Below are 26051 nucleotides of genomic sequence, written 5' to 3'. Positions count from 1 at the left end.
TTAAGCTAAAAAATGTAATTTTGATTGGTTATGCAATTGGCACGTATCACTTAATAAATCAACATTCTCAGAATCTTGTACCTTTGTTTCCTCAGTCATTTCATCTTTCACATATTTCATCTTTAGCTCCCAATGGGGAATCTGCAAGGAGGAGTTTATTTTTCTGGGACAAGCTTGTGAGTTTTAACTTCTGTATGATACTAACCTTTGGAGACTCTGTGCCTTCAAGATAACACATACTTGGTTTACCATACTCTATGTAGCACAGAGATTCAAATTCTTTTATGTGAAAAATACACACATTTATTAAAATATTATTAAAAAGTATCACTTTGAATTAACAAAAATGCAAATGAAGATGGCTTAGTAGACCTTATGGACTTTCAATTGGACTCCTGAAATAGCTTTCTAAGTGATCTTGCCCTTCCTCCTCCAATCTATAATCTATTCAGCCACTAGAATAATTTACCCAGGATGCAGGTTTAAAAAGAACACATTTTTACTCAATAAACTCTTCGGACTCCAAAGTATCCTGGAAGATCACAATTAAACTTTTCCATTTGTCAGTTACAGCTATTCACAACCTGATATCTTCATACTTTCCCCATCTTCTTTTTTACTGTAGTAAGTTTATTTTTAATAAACATTGCTGTATGAATCATGTTGTAAGAGAAAAATGAGAGTAAAAGGAAAAAAAAAACATGGGAGAGATAAAAACAGAAAATAGAAGTGAACATAGCATATGTTGATTTATATTCAGTCTCCTTAGATCTTTTTCTAGATGTAGATGGCATTTTTCTGTTCAAAGTCTATTAGAATTCCTTTGGATCACTGAACCACTGAGAAGAACCAAGCCTTTCATAGTCAACCATCGCACATTCTTGTTGATATTGGGTACAATGTATTCCTGGTTCTGACTGTTTCACTCAGCATCACTTCATATAAATTTTTCCAGACCTTTCTATAATCAGCTTTTTCATCATTTTAAAAATAGAACATTAATACTCCATTACCTTCATGTACCACTGCTTATCCAGCCATTCCACAATTGATGGAATTGTGGAATTCCATCATCCACTCCTTTTCCAATTCCTTGCTACCACAAAAAAAGAAGAAAAAAACTGCTACAAACATTTTTACACATGTGGGTTCTTTTCCCTCTTTTATAATTTCCTTGGGATATAGACTCAATAATGGCACTTTTGGGTCAAAAAGTATACACAATTTTACAATCCTTTGGGCAAAGTTCCAGATTGCTCTCTAGAATGGTTGTCTCATTTCACAACTCCGCCTACAATGCATTAGTGTACCAATTTACCTACATCCCCTCCAACGTTTATTATTATCTTTTTTTGATCATCTTAGCCAAACTAAGAGGTGTGAGGTGGTACCACAGAGTTATTTTAATTTGCATTACTCTAATGAATAGTGATTAAAGCATTTTTTCATATAACTATAAATGGCTTTAATTCCTTCCTCTGAAAACTTTCTGTTCACATCTTTTGACCCCTTATAAATTGGGGAATGACATATTTTTTTCTAAATTTGACATAGTTCTTTATATATTTTAGAAATGAGACTTTTATCAGAAATACAGTCTATAAATATTTTCAAATCTTGTTTCTTTTGATTTTGTTTGTGCAGTAACTTTTTAATTTAATTTAATCAAAGTTGTCCATTTTGCCTTTCATAACATTCTCTAGTTCTCTAGTCATAAATCCTTCCCTTCCCTTCTCCAAAGATCTGATAGGTAAATTATTCCTTGTTCATCTAATTTGTTTATGGAACCATTCTTTATGCCTAAATCATGTATCCAGTTGTTTTTATTTCTTCTAGTTTTATAAAATAATGTTTTGGCAGGTTGATTGGTATGGCACTGAACAAGCAGATCAATTTAGGCAGAATTGTCATTTTTATAGTATTAGCTAGGCCTAACCATGAACAATTGATATTTTCCCAATTGTTTAGATTTGATTTTTTTGTAAGTGTTTTGTAATTGTGTTCATATAGTTCTTGGGTTTGTCTTGACAGGTAGACCTCCAAATGTTTTATTTTGGCTATGGTAATTTAAAATGGAATTTCTCTTTCTATCTCTTGATGATGGGCTTTGTCAGTAATATATATAAATGCTGATGAAGTGTCACTTATTTTATATTTTGCCTCTTTGCTAAATCTGTGAATTGTTTCCAGTATGTTTTTGGATGATTTTCTAGGATTCTCATCCTAGAGAGTATAACATCATATCATCTGCAAAGTATAGTTTTATTTCCTCATTGCCTATTCTAATTCCTTCAATTTCTTTTTTCTTTTCTTATTGCTAAAACCAACATTTCTAGTATCTTTTCCCATCTTCTTACACATTATTATCTACCTCTATACTCTACAATCTATGGCTTTCTTTTCCTTACGCCCAAGTCTTCTTGACTCTGAGGTCATCTCTTTATTCATTCTCTAATACTTTCCCCCAAATGTAAATCTTTATAATTGTTAGTGCTGAGTGAGTAATAGAGATGGACTGTGAATTTGCCAAGGACAAAGACAGTCTTTTGACTTTATCTGGATCCCAGGTCTGTAGCACCATGCCTGGCATATAATAGATCCTTAATAAAGGCTTGTTGGCACTCAGGAACGGTTCATAATATATGCCTGGGTAAAAGTAGAATAGAATGAATTGAAAAGCCCCTTAAATCAGTTCTCCCACAAGATATATTCAGTTGAGGGTTGGAGGAGACCTCCCCAAAGTAGGGAAACAGAAACCCAAGGACACTATTGGGGAGACCAATACAGAGCAGAACTGATCTGAGAGACAAAGAAGGGGAAAAAACATCTATACTTTTATTTCAACTACATATTCTTAATAATGTGGTGCTAAGTTCAGATACTTTAGTCTCTTGAATTCCAAGAACTATCAGTATCCCTTTCTATTTTTATACTTTCCAACAAAGCCCTGTTTTCCATATCTGGGGTTTAGCTCTGTATATTAGAACTGAGCTTCCTTATTTGCTTTCCCCACTCCAAGACCAGCTCTTCACAGGAAGAGAAGAGTAACTCAAAAGTTGTTGCTTCACGACTACAGAGACTCTATATTGCTTTGTATCCTCAGTGCAGAAAACATGACTTCAGTCACTTCTTGGATCCTTACTGAGAGCTTAAGTGCATGCTGCTTTGCAAATTTAGTTCTAGGTTGTCTCATATGCAAACTACTGTAGTTTGACTAAATTTCTTTACTGGAATAGCTATGTGAATTTTCTAAACCACTAAGTAGAGGTAGATTACATAGACTCATAGGAGTTAGAGGAAGAAAGCTCCTTAAAGACACAACAGTGTAAAAGCAAAGCAAACAAATCAACAAAAATATAGCAATATACTTCCATTTTGTTAAAGAGAGGGGAAAGGAAATTTAGAGACTTAAGGGACTTGTTCATTGTTCTGTTAATTGTTCTATAGTTTAAAAAAAGCTCATCAGCATTCAAATCATGTGAAATAAAGTATATGTGACACTTTATGACAGATCTGAAATATCATTCACAATTCTGGGTGCCCCTTCTCTGTGAGAAGCTGAGCAAGTAATTTAACCTCTCTCTTAGGCAACTCTATAAACTGCAGAGAAGGAAGTCTGCATTGATAGTTGCATTGATAGTTTTCTCATTTGGGAGTTTCCTCATAACAAAGAAATCACAGGTCTAATCCTCTATCCCTTTTGTCTTTTATACTATGACTATTTCCCAATATTGGTGCTGACTTATTATTGAATTCCTATCTTCTTTTAACAAAGAGAAAGAATAAGGACAAATGTCAGTTTTAGGCATTCTGAGGGCATCTGCAACATTTCTTATTAATATGTCTATTACTTTTGTAGTAAGAGGAGAGGAAAGGGTTTCAATATTTCTTTGCTAGGACAAAGATTGGTTGTTTCATTTAATTTGTCTTTGCCCTTTAGTGTGGTTTTTATTTACATTATTGAATTCATTTCATATATTGTTTTTCTGGTTCTGCCTATTTCATTTTTAATTGGTTCATAGGAGGTTGTCAATTCTTTGAATTTTTCATATTTATCACTTCTAATCATATTATATTAGATTTGTTCAGCCATTTTCCAATGATTGGATTCCTACTTTTTTTCTTTTTTCTTAAATATTAGCTATCACACAAAGTTTTGGTACATATATTTTGATAGATGTGGATCTATTTTTTTTTTGGTAAGCATTTTATGGTATATGTTCAATAACAGACTTGTGGGGATAAAGGTTAGTGATTAATGTAATGACTTTTCTGAAATTATTAGAAATTGGTTTTTTTTTTCAGAATGTTTGGATCATTTCTAAGTGCCAGATTTCATAGGCAGTCTCAAAAAACTAGATTAGGATGAGATAAGGACTCAAAACTATATCCTAAGATGATTGGTGGGAGGAACTGAATTTGTTTTTTTTTCTAGATAAAAGAAGAACACAGGGAATATATTCAAAGAAAAAAAATGATCAGAACAGTGGGGAAACTGAAAAATTGGGAATATTTGGGTAGAAAAGAGAATCTATAGAGATATATGATCACTATTTACAAATACTGGGATTTTTAAATGGATGAATGCATGGATTTTTGTGGTGTGGTTTCAGAGAATGAAACTATAACTATTGGAGGAGATTGAAACTAGCTTCATTGAGGGTAATTTTGGCTTGAAATAACAAAAAAGATTCCCTTAGCAAATGAACATGCCAATGGTGGAATGGTTTTCTTTACAAATCATGAGCTCCACAATTACAGGAAATACTAAAGCAGAGGTTTGATTGCCAGTTATTGGGTACACTGTAGAAGGTATGCTTTGGGCTGGGGCTAGACAGGATTACCTATGAGATTCTTTTTAGTTCTAAGAGACTACATTTATATTATCCAAGAAATCGTGAATTCCCTAAGGATAGAAAATAGATCAATAACATCAGCATCCTTCACAGAACACAACTCAAATCTGCACAAGTTCATTGTCTATATGAATTCATGCATAATTGCTGAGAAGTTGGATCTTAGTTTTCAAAATACTTTGGCCAAATAATAATTTTAACCTTCAGCCAAAGATGGTGATAGGAACAGAGAATTTTACCCATCAGTTAGCAAAGATGCAAAGACTCTCTGTAACCCCAGGGGTGTTAATGAGACAGTGCATGTGAACAGGTCCACAATGAGTCATATAACTGTGCAATAGGGTTGGCTTGGAGGTGAAAACCCTATATTACTTGAGCTGACATTTTCATCTGCCTGTAATAATATCATCATAATGATAATAATCCTGCCTTGGATTTTATATACTGACTTTCTTCCAACAAGCTCAGAAACTCTAAAAGAGAGAGAAGGTTGATGTTCAGTGCCAGGGGTTCTTATAGAGAGACATATATGTACTCTGGGATCAATATTTTAGAATTTTGCATAATAATAATAAGAATAGTCATATTAATAACTTCCATTTATTTAGTACTTGAAGTCCAAACAGCATTTTAAAAACATTGTTGTATTTGATTCTTACAGCAACCTTGCAAGATACAATATCTTGGAAGTACTATTATCTCTTTACAAATATTTACAAAAATACCCCCCAGTCTTGGGGTAGTAAAGCAATTAGCCCAAAGTCAAATTAATATTTACTATATTGGCCCAAATAAATTCACCCCCCTTCAGGGCTATAAACTATAATTTTAAAATGAAAATATTTGAATGCAACACAAACACAGGTGTACATATAAACCCAGATGCGTCATAGGTCTTATGCAGGACAAATTTAAGAAAAATTGTGACCTATATTTGGATCTTTATCCTATCAATATCAAGAAAAATTAAGATTATCAACCCTTTATAAATAGACCAAGATAGGTAGATCCACTGTGACAAATTTATGAGAAGACAAGGACAAGAGATAAGAACATTGGCTGAGCATGGATGAATTGATCTGCAGAATGAATCTAGAGGGAATGCTCATAATTTTAAGAAGAAACATCTTTCTGACCCTTGAATTATAATGTGACTCTATGATATTTGATCTTTCACTCTCTTTAGCCTTGTACATATATTTGTTTATAAGATTATAAATTGTGATCTGCAAAAATGGAGGGGATTGCCAACCCATAAAATGACAGACCTCTGAAGTATTAATGTAGACTATTAAGACTTAAAAAGTGCACTCTATTGAGTACATAGCACATAGTTAATGAATTTTTGGTGACTGCTGGGCATTGGAGAAGGTACAAATTTGATTTAAGATTGGCTAAAATGATAGAAGGGGAATGACAATGTTGGAAAGAATGTGGAAAAATTAAGACACTAATTCACTGTTGGCAGAATTGTGAAATGATCCAATCATTTTGGAGAGCAATCAGAATTATGCCCAAAGACTTATTAAGCTACCTACACCCTTAGACCCAGAAATACTTTTACTTGGTCTATTTCTGAGGATAATTAGAGAAAAAGGAAAAGAACCTATATTTCCTAAAATGTTTATAGCAGTTCCCTTTGTGGTGGCAAAAAACTGAAAATGGCAGGGATGTCCATCACTGGGGGAATGGCTGAACAAGTTATAGTGTACAATTGTGATAGAATTGTTTTTGTTGTGCTCCTTATCCTTTCTTTCTTTTTTTTTCATAAAACTCAAATATCACTGAAAAGATAATTTTCAGATGAAGAGGTTGAAATTATTTCTAGTCATATGGAGAAATGCAAATTAAGACAACTCTCAGAAAGCACTACACACCTCTCAGATTGCCTAGGATGACAGAAAAAAATAATGAAGAATGTTGGAGAGGATATGGGAAAAGTGGGACACTGGTACATTGGTGGAACTGTGAATGGATCCAACCATTCTGGAGAGCAATTTAGAACCATGCTCAGAAAGTTATCAAACTGTATATACTCTTTGATCCAGCAGTATTACTACTGGGATTATATCCCAAAGAGATTTTAAAGAAGGGAAAGGGACCCACATGTGCAAAAAAGTTGTGGCTGCCCTTTTTGTAGTGACAAGAAACTGGAAACTCACTGGATGCCCTTGAATTGGAGAATGGCTGAATAAACAATGGTATATGAAGGTTATGGAATAATATTGTTCTGTAAAAAATGACCAACAGGATAATTTCAGAGAGGCTTGTATAGACACATATGAACCGATACTAAGTGAAATGAGCAGAACCAGGAGATCATTATATATGCCAACAACAAGATTATATGATGATCAAATCTGATGGACATGGCTCTCTTCAACAATGAAATAATTCAAACCAGTTCCAATTGTTCAGTAATGAAGAGAGCCATCTACATCCAGAGAGAAGATTGTGGGAACTGGGTGTATGCTAGGATAAGTATAGTCACAACATAGCATTTTTACTCTTTTTTGTTGTTGTTTGCTTGCATTTTACTTTGCCTCTCTCTTTTTTTTCTTGTCCAGCATGGTAATTGTATAAATATGTATATTTACATTGGATTTAACACATATTTCTACCATATTTAACATATATAAGACTACTTGCCATCTAGTTAAAGTTATTGGGGAAGGAGTAGAAAATAGGAACATAAGGTTTTGAAAAGGCTAATGTTGAAGAATTGTCCACTGTTTTGAAAAATAAAAAGCTTTAATTAAAAAAAATCCTCAAATATCACTTCTTTATTCAATTCACTATTCTTCATATTAGACATTAGATAATATGTAATATACTTGCACAAACACAAGGAAGAAATGCTTCCTAATTTATTTTTACCCTGCATACTGCCATGAGCATTGTGGTAATTTGAAAATAATTAATTTGAGCTCAACAATGATTCTAAAATTAATGATCATCACATTTTCACAACAGCTATACCTTCCATATAAGAGGGATTAGGGGTGCAGCACTCTTATGATCTGAGAAGTTGACACAAAAGTTTTTGGCTCTTCCTTCACACCAGTGACAATCTGAATTATTGTAGTATAAAAGATAAAAGGTTGATACTATACAAAACTCTACATATATTTTATACATTTTATAGTTTTTAAACTTTTTTCCATGTCATTTTCTGGCTTTTGCATGTCATTGGTAGTTTCCACAAAACTCCTTTAAAGTTCCCATTTAATTTTTTATGCCAACTCACAATATACTGAAACAATGATTGGGAATATGGTTATATGGAAGGCTAACTATGTGGGTAAATTCTCCTGAAGAGTTCAGCTGGGTAGGTTTTTATATTTTAATGGGTCAATTATTTCACTAGTGTAGATTCTTTCCAACAATGGTATAAATGTGATCCCATCTTTATGCATTTTCATCTTATGAGGTCTTCATTCATAGCTTTCTCTTTTTTCCTAGTAAATTTATTTATTTTTAATACACATTGCTTTATGAATCATGTTGGGAGAGAAAAATCAGAGCAAAAGGGAAAAATCATGGGAGAGATTAAAAAAATAGAAAAAAGAAGTGAACATAGAATGTGTTGATTTACATTGAATCTTCTTAGTTATTTTTCTGGATGCAGATGGCATTTTCTCTCCAAAGTATATTGAGAATGCTTTGGGTTATTGAACCTAAGAAAAACCAAATCTTTTATGGTTGATCTTTGCACATCCATACCATTATTGTGTATAATGGATTTCTAGTTTAGCATGCTTGTTTTTTGTTTAGCATCAATTCATGTAAATCTTTCCAGGCTTTTCTAAAGTAAGCTTTCATTTTTTTATAGAAGAATAATATTTCTGTGCCAATTGTATTTCTTGTAAACAAGAAATTATAGGATTCTGGTTTTTTTTATTCTGTTCTTCTATTCTTTTGTTTTATGGAAGAGTTCATGCCATTCACATTCACAGTTATGATTATCAGCTCTGTATTTCCCTTCAACCAATTTTTTCCTTTCTATATATTTTTGTTCTCCCTTTCTACCCTGGTCTTGTTCTGTTTTTTTTTTTTACCCACCTTACCCCCTACTTTATCTCCTATCACCCTCTCTCCTCTGTTATTAGTGTTTTTTTTAACTCACTCCACCTCATCCACGACTTTATCTAGTATCACCCTTTCCCCCTTCTCTTTCATTTTTCCCTAGTGTTTCTGCCTTTCCTTCTCTCTTGTCCCTCCTTTTTATTTTCCTCTTATTCCTCCTACTTCTTTACAGGTTTAGATAAATTTCTATACCCAACTGAATGATTGCATTATTCTTTCTTAGAGCCAAAACTGATAAGATCAAGTTTCAGGAATTGTTTATCTTTCGATGCTTTTTTTGAGTACTGTGATTGTAGATTAAATTTTCTGTTTAGTTCTTTTTTTTTTTTCAACAGAATTATTGGAAGTCTTTTACTTCACTGAAGCTCCATTGCCTCTCCTGAAAGATGATGCTGACTCTTGAGTAGTTAATTCTTGATTGTAACTCTAGGTCCCTTGTCTTCTGGAATATGGTATTCTAGGCTCTCTGATCCTTTATTATACAAGCTACTAGATCCTGGGTAATCCTGACTGTTGCTCCTTGATATTTGAATTGTTTTTGTTTGGCAGCTTGCAGTATTTTTTCCCTTGAGATAGTAGTTTTGGAGTTTTGCAACAATGTTCTTTGGTGTTTTCCTTGTGGGATTACTTTCTGAACGTGATCAATGGATTCTTTCAATCAATGACTATTTCCCTCTCTGTTTCTAGATTATTGGGGTAGTTTTCCTTAATAATCTCTTGAAGATTGTTATCCAGGCTCTTTTTTTTTGGTCATGGACTTCAGGTTGGCTAATAATTTTTAACATGTCTCCTCTGGTTCTACTCCACTCCTAGTTCTATCATGTTGACTCCTTCCACTAATAATCATTGCTAGTCAAAACCACCTAGCTCATGAGCCCTTGACACGAAAAAAAGTCTACCTGACCACAGTTATTATTCTTCAACTATTCCAGGTAGGTTGTTATTTCAATGAGGTATTTCATATTCTCTTCCATTTTTTTTCATTCTTTATAGTTTGTTTCACTGATTCTTACTATCTCAAGTCATTTACTTTCATTTGGCCTGTTCTAGTTTTTAATGTGTGATTTTCTTCATTTATATTTTGTATCTCTTTTTCCATTTGGTTAATTCTACTATTTTAGTTGTTTTCTTTAGACATGCTTTTTCTTCCTTCCTTTTTCAATTGACTCTCTCATGCACTCCTCTCATTTCCTTTCTCATTTTTTTCTTCTATCTCTTATTTAAAGTCTTTTATGAGCACATCCAAGAAGCTTCTTTAATCTTGAGACCAGTTCCTATCACTCTTTGGGATTTCTTCTGTAGACATTCTGTCCTCATCTGAGTTTGCATTTTGGTCTGCCCTGACACCATGGTAGCTTTCTATAGTCAAGGTTCTTTTCTATTTCTTGCTTACTTTCTTTCCTTTTCTGTTGGTATTTCCTTTTTTTTTTACTTTAATGGTTGAATTCTACTCCTAGGAAAAAGGGAGTGCTGTTCCATGTTTCCTGTGCAGCTCTGAGCCCTATCTTTGAGCACAGAGGCCCCCTGTGTTTCCAGGGAGTTGCTTTGTCTGTTCTTTTCAGGGTTTCCCAGATTTTGCCTTCTGAGCTGGATTGTAGGCTGTCCCATTGGTCTCCTACTCTACTGAGCCATAACTGTGAGTCTTAATTGCTGAGTTACTGTGATTAAGATCCTCTCACTATCTTTCTCAGAGTCTGTCTTGAGTTGATCTAAACACCCTTTTTTCCTCAGTGAGATTGATCTTTCTTGAAGTTTTTTCAGTCTATCTTGAGCTGGAGAGCAGTTTCATTTCATCAGATTCTATTCAGAGACATTGTTTTATGTGATTTTTGAGGGAAACTGGTAGAGCTGGAGTATTTTCCTGACTTCACTCTGCCATCTTGGCACCACTTGGAAGTCTGTGCTTCATTCTTAAGAGGACTACAACATCATGGAGGTGATGCTGTGACATGCAAATAAATTGAACTTAAGTGATGGAGAGTTGTGCAAGGTCACCCGCCTCACTTTCTCCTCCACAGCCATCTGGATCCAGGGGCCAAATATGAAACAGGATGACTGGAGATGGCCCTGGACACAATGGGAAACTGGAACAGTTTTAGGTCATAAAGTAATTATAGGTTGAGATTTTATAAAGAGGAAGAAAAGAAAAAAAAAAGTGGAGGGATACAAAAGGTTAAAGCTGTATTGGAAACAAAAGTCTCTCTCTGAGGGAGGATAAGACACAACCCTCAGAATGGTTGTTCAGAAGTCCCCTTTGAGTCAAGTCATAGTTTCTAGAGAGCCAGCTTTGGACACCACTATTATAAGGCACAAGTCTGAGTAATGAATGTCATTCCCTATATTCAAAACTTTTCAGTAGATTCCTCCTCTCTAAGATAAAATACAAAATTTATTCTGAGATATAAGATCTCTTAATATTGTACATAGTAACAGCAAAATTGGGTGATGATCAACTATGACATATGTGGCAATTCCAAAAGACTCATGATTGAAAATGTCATCCATTCCAGGGAAAGAACTATATGCAGATCAAAGCATGCTATTTTTACCATTTTTGTTTTTTCTTTCTTATTGTTTTCCCCTTTTGTTCTGATTCTTCTTTCACAACATGACTAATGAGGAAATATGTTTCATATAACGGCATATGTATAATCTATATCATATTGTTTATTATCTTGGGGAAGGAGAAGTGGAGGGAGAAAATTTGGAACGTAAAATCTTATAAAATGAATCTTGAAAACTATCTTTACATGTAATTAAAAAAATACTATTAAGTGAGGGGGGAAGACCCTCTTAATCTGGTTCTGACCAACCTTTCCAACATAGTGTACACTACTGAAACACTACAATAGCTAGATTACAACCAGTTCAACAACCTCAATATTTCATTTTCCAACTTTGTACATTAGCACATCACTGTTCTATTTTAGTATGTGCTTCTTCTCATCTTTGTTTTTCAAAATCCTGTCTTTTTCATTCAACCTTCAAAACAAGTCTACTTGTTTTTTGCAAGCTTTCTCTGATCACCATTTGTTATTGCTCATTTATCCATCGATATACAAATACTACTGTGCTATAAGAAATAATGAACTCAATGATTTTAGAAAAAAACACACAGGAAAAGCTGTATGAAATAACAAAGAGTGAAACGAGCAAATCCAAGAGAACATTTTACACAGTAATATCAATATTGTTTTAAGAACAACTTTGAGTGAATATAATCAAATTAACTATAAAGGACATAGGAAAAAATAGATGCTATCTGCATCCAGAGAAAAAAACTGATAAATAGAAGTATGTATAGAATAGTTTAGCATATACATACACATTTATATGCACATGCACATATTTTACATATATGTAAATATATAATATATATTTTGTGTATGTGTATATATATGTATATTTATGCATTGTTATGAAAACATATGCACATACTCCTATTTGTGATTTATGTCTAATCATGTCTAAATCATCCAGATTTAATGGCTCTAATCATAGCCATTGCTAGGGTAGTGGAGAGGGAACAACAAAAAAGAAATTTGCATGACTATTTTGATATATATTTGAAAGGAATAGAAAGTTGGGAATAGTAGATTTGTAATTTCATGTGCAATCATCTTATTTATTCTATGTTATGGAAATTCCTGTTTTATTCCATAAATTTAAAAAATAAAATGAAAATCATGGTCCTTAACCTTGAATAGCTTTAAATCAGATAGAGAATAAAACATATTAAAATAATCGTCAAACAAAACTGCTAAAAATAGGAATTGTTATGTGAAAGCTAAAGCTGGGGCAACCAAAGGAGACTTCTTGAGGCACTTGATCAGAGCCTTGAAAGTTGGATAGAATTTTGACTAGCAAAGCTTGGGGTAGATAAAAGTCATTCTAGGTCTCTCCAGGTATATCAAGGCATCAAGGTATAAACATACAAAGAAGTAGGTCCACTTTGGTTAGCACAATAAAAAACATAGTCCAGAATTTCCTGTCAGCAGTGTCATATTTCAATCCTGTCCAAACTACTAACTTGTCTGACTCTTTCTTCATCTGTAAAATGGAAATCTTCATTCTTGTATGTAGACTTTCATAGTCAATGCTATAATGGTGTAGTTATATAAGAGGATTCATGATATAGTGTGTAAAAAATATTGACAAGTGAATTGGGTTCAAATCCTGACTCTGAAACTCATTAGCTTGTGATCACTTTATCTCTCTCGTTGTCTTTCTTTTACTAAAATGGAGATTATAGTACTTGTTTGATCTAAGGTATGTAAGATATAAAGAGATGTTGATCACATTTGGCTAGGGATAGCAGACAAGTCTTCATAGAGAAGCTAAAGAGGATTTTAACAAAGACATTTAACCAAGAATGTCAAATTAGAGATTTTGGAATTTCTATGGTGGGTAGTGGGGGCCAAGGACTAGAAACATAGAGTTCTGCATTTTGATGGAGAACTTGGGTGAATGGTCACAGAACCAGAGATACCTTCTGATGTAAAGTTCAATGCCTTTTCCATGAAAACATCATCTTACCATTTGATAAAGCAAGGCAGCATCTTTTAACACATCCATCTAAAATTGAGAGGCTGCCATTCTCTCAGAAAATCTTTGTTTCAAGGTTGCCCTCTATCACCGTTACTATTTAAGATTGTATTAGAAACGCTAGCTATAGCAATAAGAGCTGAGAAAGAGATTAAAAGAATAAGAATAGGCAATGAGGAAACCAAATTATCACTCTTTGCCGATGACATGATGGTATACTTAGAGAATCCCAGAGATTCTGCTAAAAAGTTATTAGAAATAATCCACAACTTTAGCAAAGTTGCTGGTTATAAAATAAACCCACATAAGTCATCAGCATTCTTATATATCACTAACAAAATCCAACAGTCAGAGTTACAAAGAGAAATTCCATTTAAAGTAACTACTGATAATATAAAATATTTAGGAATCTATCTGCCAAGGGAAAATCAGAAACTTTATGAGCAAAATTACAGACCACTTTTCACACAAATTAAGTCGGATCTAACCAATTGGAAAAATATTAAATGCTCTTGGATAGGGCGAGCAAATATAATAAAGATGGCAATATTACCTAAACTAATCTATTTTATTTAGCGCTATACCAATCAGACTCCCAAAAAACTATTTTAATGACCTAGAAAAAATAACAACAAAGTTCATATGGAAAAACAAAAGGTCAAGAATTTCAAGGGAATTAATGAAAAAAAAATCAAATGAAGGTGGCTTAGCTGTACCAGATCTAAAATTATATTATAGAGCAGCAGTTACCAAAACTATTTGGTATTGGCTAAGGAATAGATTAGTTGATCAGTGGAATAGATTAGGTTCAAGGGATAAAACAGTCAACAAATATAGCAACCTAGTCTTTGACAAACCCAAAGATCCCAGCTTTTGGGATAAGAACTTACTGTTTGATAAAAATTGCTGGGAAAATTGGAAACTAATATGGCAGAAACTAGGCATTGATCCATACTTAACGCCGTACACCAAGATAAGGTCAAAATGGGTTCATGACCTAGGCATAAAGAATGAAATTATTAATAAATTAGAGGAACATAGGATAGTTTACCTCTCAGACCTGTGGAAGGGGAAGGTCTTTATGACCAAAGCAGAACTAGAGATCATTACTGATCACAAAATAGAAAATTTCGATTATACCAAACTGAAAAGTTTTTGTACAAACAAAACTAATGCAGACAAGATTAGAAGGGAAGCAATAAACTGGGAAAATATTTTTACAGTCAAAGGTTCTGATAAAGGCCTCATTTCCAAAATATATAGAGAATTAACTCTAATTTATAAAAAATCAAGCCATTCTCCAATTGAAAAATGGTCAAAGGATATGAACAGACAATTCTCAGATGAAGAAATTGAAACTATTTCTAGTCATATGAAAAGATGCTCCAAGTCATTATTAATCAGAGAAATGCAAATTAAGACAACTCTAAGATACCACTACACACCTGTCAGATTGGCTAAGATGACAGGAAAAAATAATGATGATTGTTGGAGGGGATGTGGGAAAACTGGGACATTGATTCATTGTTGGTGGAGTTGTGAACGAATCCAACCATTTTGGAGAGTAGTTTGGAACTATGCTCAAAAAGTTATCAAACTGTGCATACCCTTTGATCCAGCAGTGTTACTACTGGGATTATATCCCAAAGAGATTATAAAGAAGGGAAAGGGACCTGTATGTGCACGAATGTTTGTGGCAGCCCTTTTTGTAGTGGCTAGAAACTGGAAACTGAATGGATGTCCATCAGTTGGAGAATGGCTGAATAAATTGTGGTATATGAAAATTATGGAATATTACTGTTCTGTAAGAAATGACCAACAGGATGATTTCAGAAAGGCCTGGAGAGACTTACACGAACTGATGCTGAGTGAAATGAGCAGGACCAGGAGATCATTATATACTTCAACAACAATACTATATGATGACCAGTTCTGATGGACCTGGCCATCCTCAGCAACGAGATCAACCAAATCATTTCTAATGGAGCAGTAATGAACTGAACTAGCTATACCCAGAAAAAGAACTCTGGGAGATGACTAAAAACCATTACATTGAATTCCCAATCCCTATATTTATGCACACCTGCATTTTTGATTTCCTTCACAAGCTAATTGTACAATATTTCAGAGTCTGATTCTTTTTGTACAGCAAAATAACATTTTGGTCAGGTATACTTATTGTGTATCTAATTTATATTTTAATATATTTAACATCTACTGGTCATCCTGCCATCTAGGGGAGGGGGTGGGGGGGGGTAAGAGGTGAAAAACTGGAACAAGAGGTATGGCAATTGTTAATGCTGTAAAGTTACCCATGTATATATCCTGTAAATAAAAGGCTATTAAATAAAAAAAAAAAGAAAAAAGAAAAAAAAAAGAAAATCTTTGTTTCAGACCATTCCTTAAGCACAACATCATTGCTAGGTTAGCTTCCTGTTTTCTAGAAGCTATTCTCTCAAGCATTTTGCTGCAGCAACAATCCTGGCTTATTTTATCAACATCAATGAACCACTCTGAGCAAGAATTTCTGAGCAGGAAATCCTCTCCAGTTAATTTATATTTCAAAATATGGAAGAGAAACATCAATCATTTTGACCTATAGGCAAATAGCTTCAAATCTCAAGATGAAATTTATTCTTTGTTAAACTCCAAGCAGGTTATTTACAAACCTCATCACTAGTTATTCAAATCTCACACTGAGATATCTACCTCACTTCTCAAAACCTCTAATTAATGGTTCTGGATCCTCTAGTTTAGAAGAGCATTTCATTTTCTTAAAAAAAAAAAAAAAAAAAGGAATCTAAGCCCCAATCGAGAAAACTGGACTTTCCATCACAAAAGTGTAGAATAGTAGAAATTTTCTTCATGAATATCAGAATTAGAAGGAACAGAAATTACACAATATGAATGATGACTCTACCACACCAGATACAGATAGTCAGAGGTGACAAAACCCTTACCACACAGAACTTAGTAGTTTGGAGCTGACAAGAACATTTAATATCAGCTTGTTTATTAGCCTCATTTTGTAGATGAGAAAATTTGGGTCTAAGGAAAGTAAAATACTTGTCCAAGATCACATGGTTAATGGCCAAATGAGATATAGAATAAAGCACTATATTTTAATAGAAACTTAAGAGGAAAGTCCATTAAGATAGATGAGGTATAATCTTAGAAGTTTAGATTTGTAAAGACAATCCTCTGCTTTACATTACCATATAATGCTTTCCATTACAGTTTTTTAGGTATAACATTTTCACTTTGTTTACTTTACAAAGTTGTTTTAAGGGGAAATTTTTTTTGTAAAAACTTGAAGTGTTAGAAAAATATGATTATTATCATCATCATTATTTTATTATTATAATATAATGATATTATAGTATAGTTATTAATAATCCATATTTATAAGGAAAGAAAATGGAGGGAAACTATTCCAGAACTACAGAGAGAAGAATCTTTTATCATAGTAATTTATTTAGATAGTAAATTGTATTGAGATTATGGCTTAAATATTATTATTAAGTATTACCTATATGTTATATTACATTAATACACATATATCATATGTAATTATTTAGTATTATTAATTAAGGATTAAGCATTAATGACTGTGAAGCATTTTCCTTGGTGAAGTGGAAGAGCATAATTATTTTCTTTTTTATTGAATAGAAAACAGGTATAGGGAAGTTGTGAATTGAATAAGTTTAGCCTTCTAATAAAGTGGGAATTTGGATTTAAGCCTTTGTCTACTAACTGGTAATCTGGAGTATTTCCCTACCACTGTGCAGAAAACCTCTTGAATACTAATTAGCTTTTCTATATCTTCTAGATGCAAGACAATTTTAAAGAAGGTGAAGTTGTTTATCATTTCTCAGTAGAAAAGGGCCATAGGAAGGTAACATATGATAATTAGAGATATTGAGGCCAAAGTTATGTTCTAAATTCTGTTTTAAATATATATATGTGAAATATGTTAATATAATATATATATATATATATATATATATATATATAATACATAAAATACTTTCTAAAGTTGTTATTCTGATGTGGAAGATCTGATCTGCTAGTAGCCTAATTGAGGAATCAATGAGAGGTTTTGTGTGCTTAGATTTTGTAGTGAAGTATATTCTAGTAGAAATAATACTTGGGGCTTAGTAGTACGATTTGGGTTCTAGGGGGCAATGTCTTATGGGTAAAAGGCATTGTTTTTATAGTCAAAAGACCCTGGGAAAATATGGTACCATTTTCAGACCCTCCACACCTACCACTGTAAAGGAAGGCTGAGTAGAAAGTTTTAGGTATATATATTCATATGTATATCAATGAAAATGGGGGCCCTTGGCATATATATATTTTTCAGGAGGAAAGAGTGTTTGGGAGTTGTTAGAGATGGTCAGGCTTCCATGATTAATAGCCAGAGTGTCCTCAGACTGGTCTGGATAGAGTTGTCTAAGAATATGGCTCTAAAGCCACTATCTTTAGTAGCAAACAAGGGTGCCTCAGGATAAGGCAACTCCCTCTTACCCATAATGTAATCACTTAGTGTTAGGCTTATCAAAACTTTAATGAGTCTGAGTTTTGGACAGAAAATTGATTTTCAGTAATTCATAGTGTCAGTTCAAGGACAAAGTTCTCCTTGGAAATGCAGTCAAAAATGGTTTTATTTATTGCTTACAACACTGAGGCCATATCAAAACTCCTACTACTGTCATTTTGGAGCAGGGGAAATTTTCTATTTCTTAACACTATATTGCCAAGCAGTCTAGTCTGATTAGCTTTAAAGGATAATGGCTCCTGGCAATTTGAGATACTTGGGGAAAAATAATTTGATTTACTCAAGATAATAATATGTTTGAGTTATCACCAATTTCCTGATCAGCATCTGGGAGCAGGTTGCTTTTTTTTCTGACTGAACAGCTATCCCATAAGCCATTCTCCTTTGATATAAAAAAATTGCAATGTCCAGTGCTCCAGTCTGTTGCTTTTGGTTGAATCCACCATAGCGTAACAGAGAATTCAGTGACTCCAATTCTATGAAAAAATATTTCAGTTTTCCTTCTTTCTACCCCCCATATCCCAAAGCACAACATCTCTGCCTTCCTAACTCCCTGCCCCCCACCATTCACTTGGCACTTGGACGTCTCAAATCTCAGGACAGTTGACATTAATGACTAAGCCCTGTGATTGATAACCCACATGGGCTTTCAAGTAAAGCAGGGAGGCGCTCCAGTATTCCTCAGCCCTGTTTTCCCATCCACAACGATAAACCCATCATTTTTCCATCGAAACAAAGACACATTGTGGAGGGGAGGGGAAAACATATCAAAGAGAGTGGGAAACTAAAAATATTATTCGACAGGCAGAGAAAACCATTCTTCTAGGCTTGGAAGGTAACAGGTAAATATACTATTTTCTTGTTATGATTGATATGGAAATCTACATGAGATGGAAAAAGGAAGAAATAGAGAACATGTAATATTAAATATTTTCCCTGGGAGAAATAGGATTTGGGGGTTCCCTAGCAAACCCAGGAAATGTTTTAGAACAGGAATGATTTGAAAGATACATGAAGACACAAACACAGAAGGGTATATTTAACCCACATCCCTTCCTGAAATTATGTTATACAAATGTCCACACATTTGTATGCATATGTATATGAATGAAGAGTAGAGAGGAATGGAAAGAAGACAGAAAGGAGGGGTAGTGATAGAGAAATGGAGAAAGATACCAATAGTTCATATTTTTTTATTGCTATTTGTGCTAGAAGGACCTTTCTTCACAAGAAAGAGGCAAGAAGTGCTGGTATTTTACAAAGGGACAGAAACAGATACAGAGATAGAGAAAAACACAGAGAGATGAATGGAGAGGGACAGAAGGAGGGCAAAAAAGGAAGAAGGAGAGGAGAAAGAAAGGGAAACAAAAAGGGAGAAAGGAAAAGGTATTGGAATTCTTATTTCCTCTATAGAAAGGTTATTTGTGTATTTTATTTTATTTTACTTTTTCAGTTTGGTAGGGAATCCAGTACAAAAACATGATACTTCCCCTTCACTCCAGAAATGGCCCTTCAAAAGGGTGAGGTGCTTATGAAATATTTATTGATATGATTTGATTAATGCCTCTACATGAAAGCTCCAACCACAATAAAGTCCCCATAGAGAACATCAATCCAGAAATGCTTTTTTTTTGCCTGGGGTTTGGTTGAATGTTTGTAAGTTCAGGAGAGGGTGACATGGGAACGAACTTTAATAAATTGCCGCCATCTCCTGTCACCCTCCTATAGTTTGCACTTAGAAGACAGCCAAAGAAAGAATGGCAAACGCCAGAAAAACAAGACTTCTCCATTCTTTTCTATTTGTATGTCTGCGCCTTTCTGTCTCCTTCGCTCCCTATCTTCCTTTTTTCTCTCTTTTTGCCTTTTTCTCTGTCTGTCTCTGTCTTTGTCTCTGTCTCTGTCTCTCTGCCTCCCTGTCTCTATCTCTATCTGTTCTCTATCTCCCTGTCTCTATCTTTATCTATAATCTGTCTCTATCTCTGAATCTGAATCTGTCTTTCTGTCTGTGTCTTTGTGTCTGGGTCTCTTTCTCTATCTGTCTATCTCTCTATATGTTAGTATAACTCTAATAATATGTTTTTCTTATTTTGTCCCTAAACATCAAGATAAGAAGACTTATTTAGAATTTAGATTCACATTGGAGCCAGAAAATGACTTTTCATTTTTTCAGTAAGGAATAGTTCAGCTTCTTCCCTGCTATTCTCCCCCATTCCTTCTGAAGAGAATTCTAAGATTCTCAGTGATGTGAACTCAGTATGATAGCCTGATACAAAGAGAGCAAAGCTGAAAGAGACAGATCAGCCCTGAATCCTTAGACTCTCCAAACTGGAACTGTTCTCAGAACTTTAAATCTATGGTTTAATTCCTACCATAAACATGAATCTCCTTTATAAAAATCCCAACAATTCATCAGTCTAAATTGATCCCATTGTTGGATAGCTCTAAGAATGAGAAAGTTCTCCATTTCATGCAACTACAATCTATATATATATATTTTTTTTTTTACAATTTCCACCCTTTATTCTCATTCTGTTTTTCAGAATCAAACACAAGTTTGTTATGCTTTGTTTTGTTTTTTCCCCACTCACATGGGACTCACATAAAGGCTTCTTAACCTTCTTTTGAATCATGGAACTGTTTGTCAGTCTAGTTTCCCAATTTGTATCCAGTCTTGGAATAACCTTTCAAGTATATAACCTAAAATACATAGGGCCAAAAAGAAAATTATATTGAAATATAGTTTTCAAAATATAATTTAAAATGGTTTATGACTCCATTTTAAGAAAACTTGCTTTAGATATTCAGATAATTGAGGAGAACAGTCAACTTTCCATTAAATCTTCTATTAACCAATAAGCATTTATTAAATGACTACTATGTGCCAGACATTGTGCTAAGAATTTTTACAAATATGTCATTTGATCCTCAGAACAACTGTAGAAGGTAGGTGCTATTTATTTCCTTATTTTATAGTTGAGGAAATTTAGTGAGACAGTGGGTAAATGCCTTGCTCAGAGTCACACTTCTCTCTTATGAAGAATAGCTTTTAGAATATCCCTAATAAGTGGTCACCTAACTATTAACTAGATGATTATATTTGGAAATGAACACAATGCAAAAACCAAATTCAAAATTCAAATATTTAAAATAAAAATTTACAAAACACTTTACAATACTTAATGTCATTTTGAATAAAACATTTGGTTTTTAAAAATTAAAAAATAGGTAAAACAAAAGCAATTTTGTGGTCATAGCTGAACATAATACTTCTTATGTGATCTGTCCCCAGAAATAATAGTCCTATTACCTATCACTTTTGTCATTCTAGAGACTATTTTTCTATTTTCTATTTTTATTGGAAAATCTTTATACTCAACCTCTTTATCAAACTTGATCATTCCAGACTAACATTTCACTCTGAAACATGTAAAAATATATACATGGAGAATGTGAGATTTGCTCATAGCATCCACTGAATCAAAAAACCTTGGGGGTATTCATTCACACAAATTCATATCAAAACTCTTGTTCTTATTCTTGGGACTTTCAAAATATTTAAACTTTTCTCTAATCCCTTAGACACGCCTGAATTAGAAGTCATTGGTCCCTGATCCTTTGGAGCTAATCAAACCATTGCTGAAAAATCTGTAGACATGCTACTCATGTTTGGGGGTGATGATGCAGTGGAGGAGAAAGGATGTTTGCTCTCTTTCTTCTAGACCCCTGCCTTTCCTATATATACTGAGGAAATTATTTGTTCTTCAGACACAGAAATTCCTGTTTTCCTCATAGCCATAAAAATTTAAGATCTAAAATCAAAAAGATGGTGAAATATGTAGAAAAATTGGAAAGATATGAGTTTATTGATGATGATATCAAGTAGTCATGAGAACAAGCACTATTATGCAACCAAAAATGAGTTAGCATTTGTTAAACACTTCCCATATGTGAGTTTCTTTCTGTGCTAAACATTGGCAATATTAATCAAAAGCAAATTCAACCTTATCCTTAAGGAGCTTACATTCTGTAGAGTTATCCTAGAGGGGAAGGCTTTAGCAATGTGGGTGAAGGGAACAGGTACCAAGAAAGACTTTATGGATCAACTTCATTCTGCATTTATATAAGTGTTTATATAAAGGAAGCCAGGAATTCTAAGGGGAAGAGATAGGAAAGGTAACATTCCAAGTATAAAAGGGTTTTAAAATTTATGCAAGACTTCAAATGATCCATCAGTGAGAGTTTTCTCTCTGTTAGAGCAAAGAACAAGTCCTCCGCTCCTTAAGTGCTCTGGCAAATTTGACTGGTTCCTAGATCAAAGAAACATAATCAATTACTAATGACATATTTGAAGCTTTTCCAGCTTGGTACAATGGCCAGACTTTATTATCATTTGGGCATTGAATCTGAGAACCCAGAGTCACAGCTACATCACAATGGGGTAAAGAAGGAATACAATAGTGGATTTATTATATAGTGTAATTCCCCGTTCCATAAAATAATTCAATACTTATAAAATAAATGTTGTTGACTGACTAAATATTCATATAAAATTTTATAAAGTGCTTTTTTTATAATCAGTCTGTGAAGTAGGCACTGCAAAAATTTTTGTACCCATTTTAAAGATCAGAAAATAGAGACTCAGAAAGTTTTGGTGTCATGTACAGAATCACAGAGAGTGACAGAGCTGAGACTCATATTTCCAAGTCTTGAAATTCTAAATTCCAATATACTAAATTTTATGTTGGTCACAAATTATGAGACAAAAATTTAGCCAAGAGATTCTTAAATTAATCTAAATTTCTATGGCATAACACTACATCTTTATAAGTTTGCCCCGGGCTATAACTAAGAATACAAAAGGTTGAACTTCTGCCATTGCCACATGTCAGAATCCTGGGGCAAGTTTTTTTAATCTCTTAATAGCCCAGGGACCTAAGACTATAAGGTCCAGGGGAATTGATATGTTGCCTCAGTGGAGGACCTTTCTATAACAGGAATTCTCTGTACTTTTAAAATATATTTGGAACTAAAAAAAAAAACACACACACAGACAAATAACTTAATGTGATATGATTTAAGAGGAGATAACAGTTAATTGGAAACTATGAGTCCTTATTACTGATAATGGCTGTGTCCTTGTTTGTGTAACATTGGGCAAGTTCCAGTCTCTGTCTAGATCTCATTTTCCTCATCTGCAAAAGGAGATGGCTAGATTCCATGATTCTTGGGGTCCATTAAAATTCTATAAATTTGAGTGTTTTTGCTTTATTCAAAAACTAGATAAGAACATGATGTATTCACTGTGTATCTGGAAGAAAGCATCCCACATCCCATGATAATTACTTACTTGCATTGATAATAGCTCCCAAAACCTTACATGGATCATGCAGCAGAGTAATAGAATCAGAAGCATTCAAAATACCCTTAATTAAAAGTCTCTTCTCAGTTTTCCAAATTTCAGTTTTTATTCAATTTTATGCTAATTCCCTGAGGAAATCCTTGTTATCCTAACTGGTGCAACTAGTAGACAACTGAAATCTGTTATTTTATTTAACAGGAACAATTTATTTGGGGGAATTCACAGTTTTAGCTTTTCTCTTTCCTGAATGTCTCTCATCCAATTAGGCCTGAAATCTCCTAAGTTATTATTTCATTTCTTCATCTGGTAGCTTTGATTCTGAGATAAACTCAACACTATCCATTACTGTGCTAGATCTTGGGAATACAAATACCCAAAATGAAAAAGATCATCCTCACAAGAAAGTTACATTTTATTGATTCAAAAATCAAGTGACTTTCCTAGTGTCACACAAATATTAGGGATCAGAGATGAAATTTAATATCGCGCTTCTGAACACAAATCTAGAATTGTTTTTATTGATTATAAAAATTACATTTGGAAAGAAACTTATAGATCATCTTCTCTAACCAGATCAATTTTCAAAGGAGAAGAACCAAAGACCAAACAAATTTCTTTGATGAACTACAACCTATCACCTGTTGGAACATTTGGAAAAAGGGTTGATGCCATTCCACTTTTGGAATATTGCATTGTGCCTAGAATCATAGCACATTAGAGTGATGATGAAAACAATTAACAGAAAGCATTAACATGGCACTTTAAGATCCATAAAGTGCTTTACAAATATTCTCATTTGATCTTCACGATAAGCAAAGCAGGTAGGTGCTATTATTTCCAATACCCAGAAAAATAAACTGAGGCAGAATTTAAGTGATTTGCTCAGTATCAGACAGCTAGTCAGGGATTGTTCTTTCTTACTTCAGGTTCAGTGCTTTATTCTCTCTCAATTTCTGAAAGGCAATGAGTTATAATGGCAAGATAATTGTACTATGAATTAAAAGATGGAGGTTCTGATCCCAGTTTTGCTACTGACTTTTTGCACGACTTTTGGAGGGCATATCACATATCTTGAACTTCTTGGTAAAGTGAAGAAATTAATGTAGAAGATGTCTATGTTCCTTTCTAGCTCTGACTTTCTGTGAATACAAGAAAGGATGAAGTGGGAATTTGAGATGTGCAGTAATGGTTGGCCAACAGTTTCTATGTTTTGTTTTAGAAAGATTTCTCCAAAATGTCACATTTGTTAAGATCAATTTAGTCTAGTCAGGCATCAATATTACCAATAGGAAGGCATACACACTGGCAGAAGCTGACACTCAGCATTATCTCACCAGTACTGGGAAAATCCTGAAATCCTTCCACCCTAAATCTATTTAACTTTCCTGTTGATGCCTTTTGATATTCTACTACTTAAACTTTGTTTTTCAGTCTGGTTCCAGTTAAAATTCAAATTCCCTTAGAATTTGAAATTATACCTATTTTGAGTGATTGACACTAGGAGACTTAACAAATTCATCAGAATCTTTGTTGAGAGAAGACTTTAATCCGGGAGAGAAAAAAGAGAACAAAGAATGAGAAAGAAGAAAATCAGGAAGACAGAATAGCTGAATTATGTGGATACAAAGGGCAGCATGTATGTGTGTATGTGTGTGTGTGTGTGTGCATGTGTGTTTTGCCAGAACCTCTTATAAGAATATTAGCATTTTTCCAACATTGATGATACATTTAGGCAGAATATAAAACAGAATTCAGAAGCTTTAGTCTGGTATTCCCAAAACTTGTCCTTGTATTATGGTTATAGAGCTGAATGTACTGATAGGAGAAAGAAGGTCAGAGGGCTCTTTTTTGTGGCAGACCAGTGGTGCTCTAAGAGTTTGGTATTATTGGATGGATTTTATCATATGCTTCTACTTATCTTCCCTTGTACACTATTTCTACAGGGAAGGCTCATAAATTGAATCATAAAGCACAAAGAACAATAAATGTGTTTTGCAAAATTATCTCTGTGTCATGAGATAGGTGACAGATATAACTTTCTAAGTTTGCTCAAACTTTCCAAAATATCTCTTATTCTCTTGGAATATAATGGGATCTTGACACTCTATCTTTAGGACCCTTACTAAGGAAATGAGAAATATTGGAAAAAACAAACAAACAAACAAGTGACTTCATGTTTGAATTTCAGGTTTGTGTTAAAAAAAATTCTTACCAGAAAACATGGTCTTTGGTCACTCGTTCTTGAAGAAGGATCCATTTCTTTCCTAAATCAGTTGATAAATAGACCTTGAAGAGAAGAGAAAAGGAGGTTAGGGAGAGAGGAGGAAGAGTTATAAAAGTTGATCTTTCTGATATATTTAAAAGACCTTTGAATTATATTCTCTAGTGTTTAGTATTTACCATTAAGATTGAAAATATTCCCATTTAAATCCATTGGGAACATCTCTGGGAGAACATTCCCAGGGGAAGATACCTCTTTGTTTTAGTTGTGCTACATACTGTTCACAGTAAAACACCAATTAACACAGATAATTGGATCCATTGGAAGTGAAGGGGAGATACCCTGAAATCTGCTGTTCATGAAAGACAAAATCTATTGAATATTAGAGATTTATTTGAAATTAAAACCATTTCTAGTCACATGAAA

General features: G+C 33.7%; 1 protein-coding gene across 3 annotated transcripts in view; it reads right to left on the bottom strand.

Moving 5' to 3' along the window:
- Nucleotides 1–26051, bottom strand: part of SORCS2 (sortilin related VPS10 domain containing receptor 2) — a 1208352-nt gene that overhangs the window by 187751 nt on the left and 994550 nt on the right. For all 3 annotated transcript variants that reach the window (XM_031943246.1, XM_031943247.1, XM_031943248.1), the window contains exon 5: nucleotides 25617–25690. In XM_031943246.1, coding sequence (XP_031799106.1) covers nucleotides 25617–25690 — 74 coding nt within the window. The remainder of the gene's footprint in view (nucleotides 1–25616; nucleotides 25691–26051) is intronic.

Source organism: Sarcophilus harrisii, chromosome 6 (genome assembly GCF_902635505.1).
Source record: "Sarcophilus harrisii chromosome 6, mSarHar1.11, whole genome shotgun sequence".
NCBI classification, from domain to species: domain Eukaryota; kingdom Metazoa; phylum Chordata; class Mammalia; order Dasyuromorphia; family Dasyuridae; genus Sarcophilus; species Sarcophilus harrisii.
The sequence above is the reverse complement of the archived record's forward strand: the minus strand, read 5'-3'. Positions and strand labels throughout refer to the sequence as shown.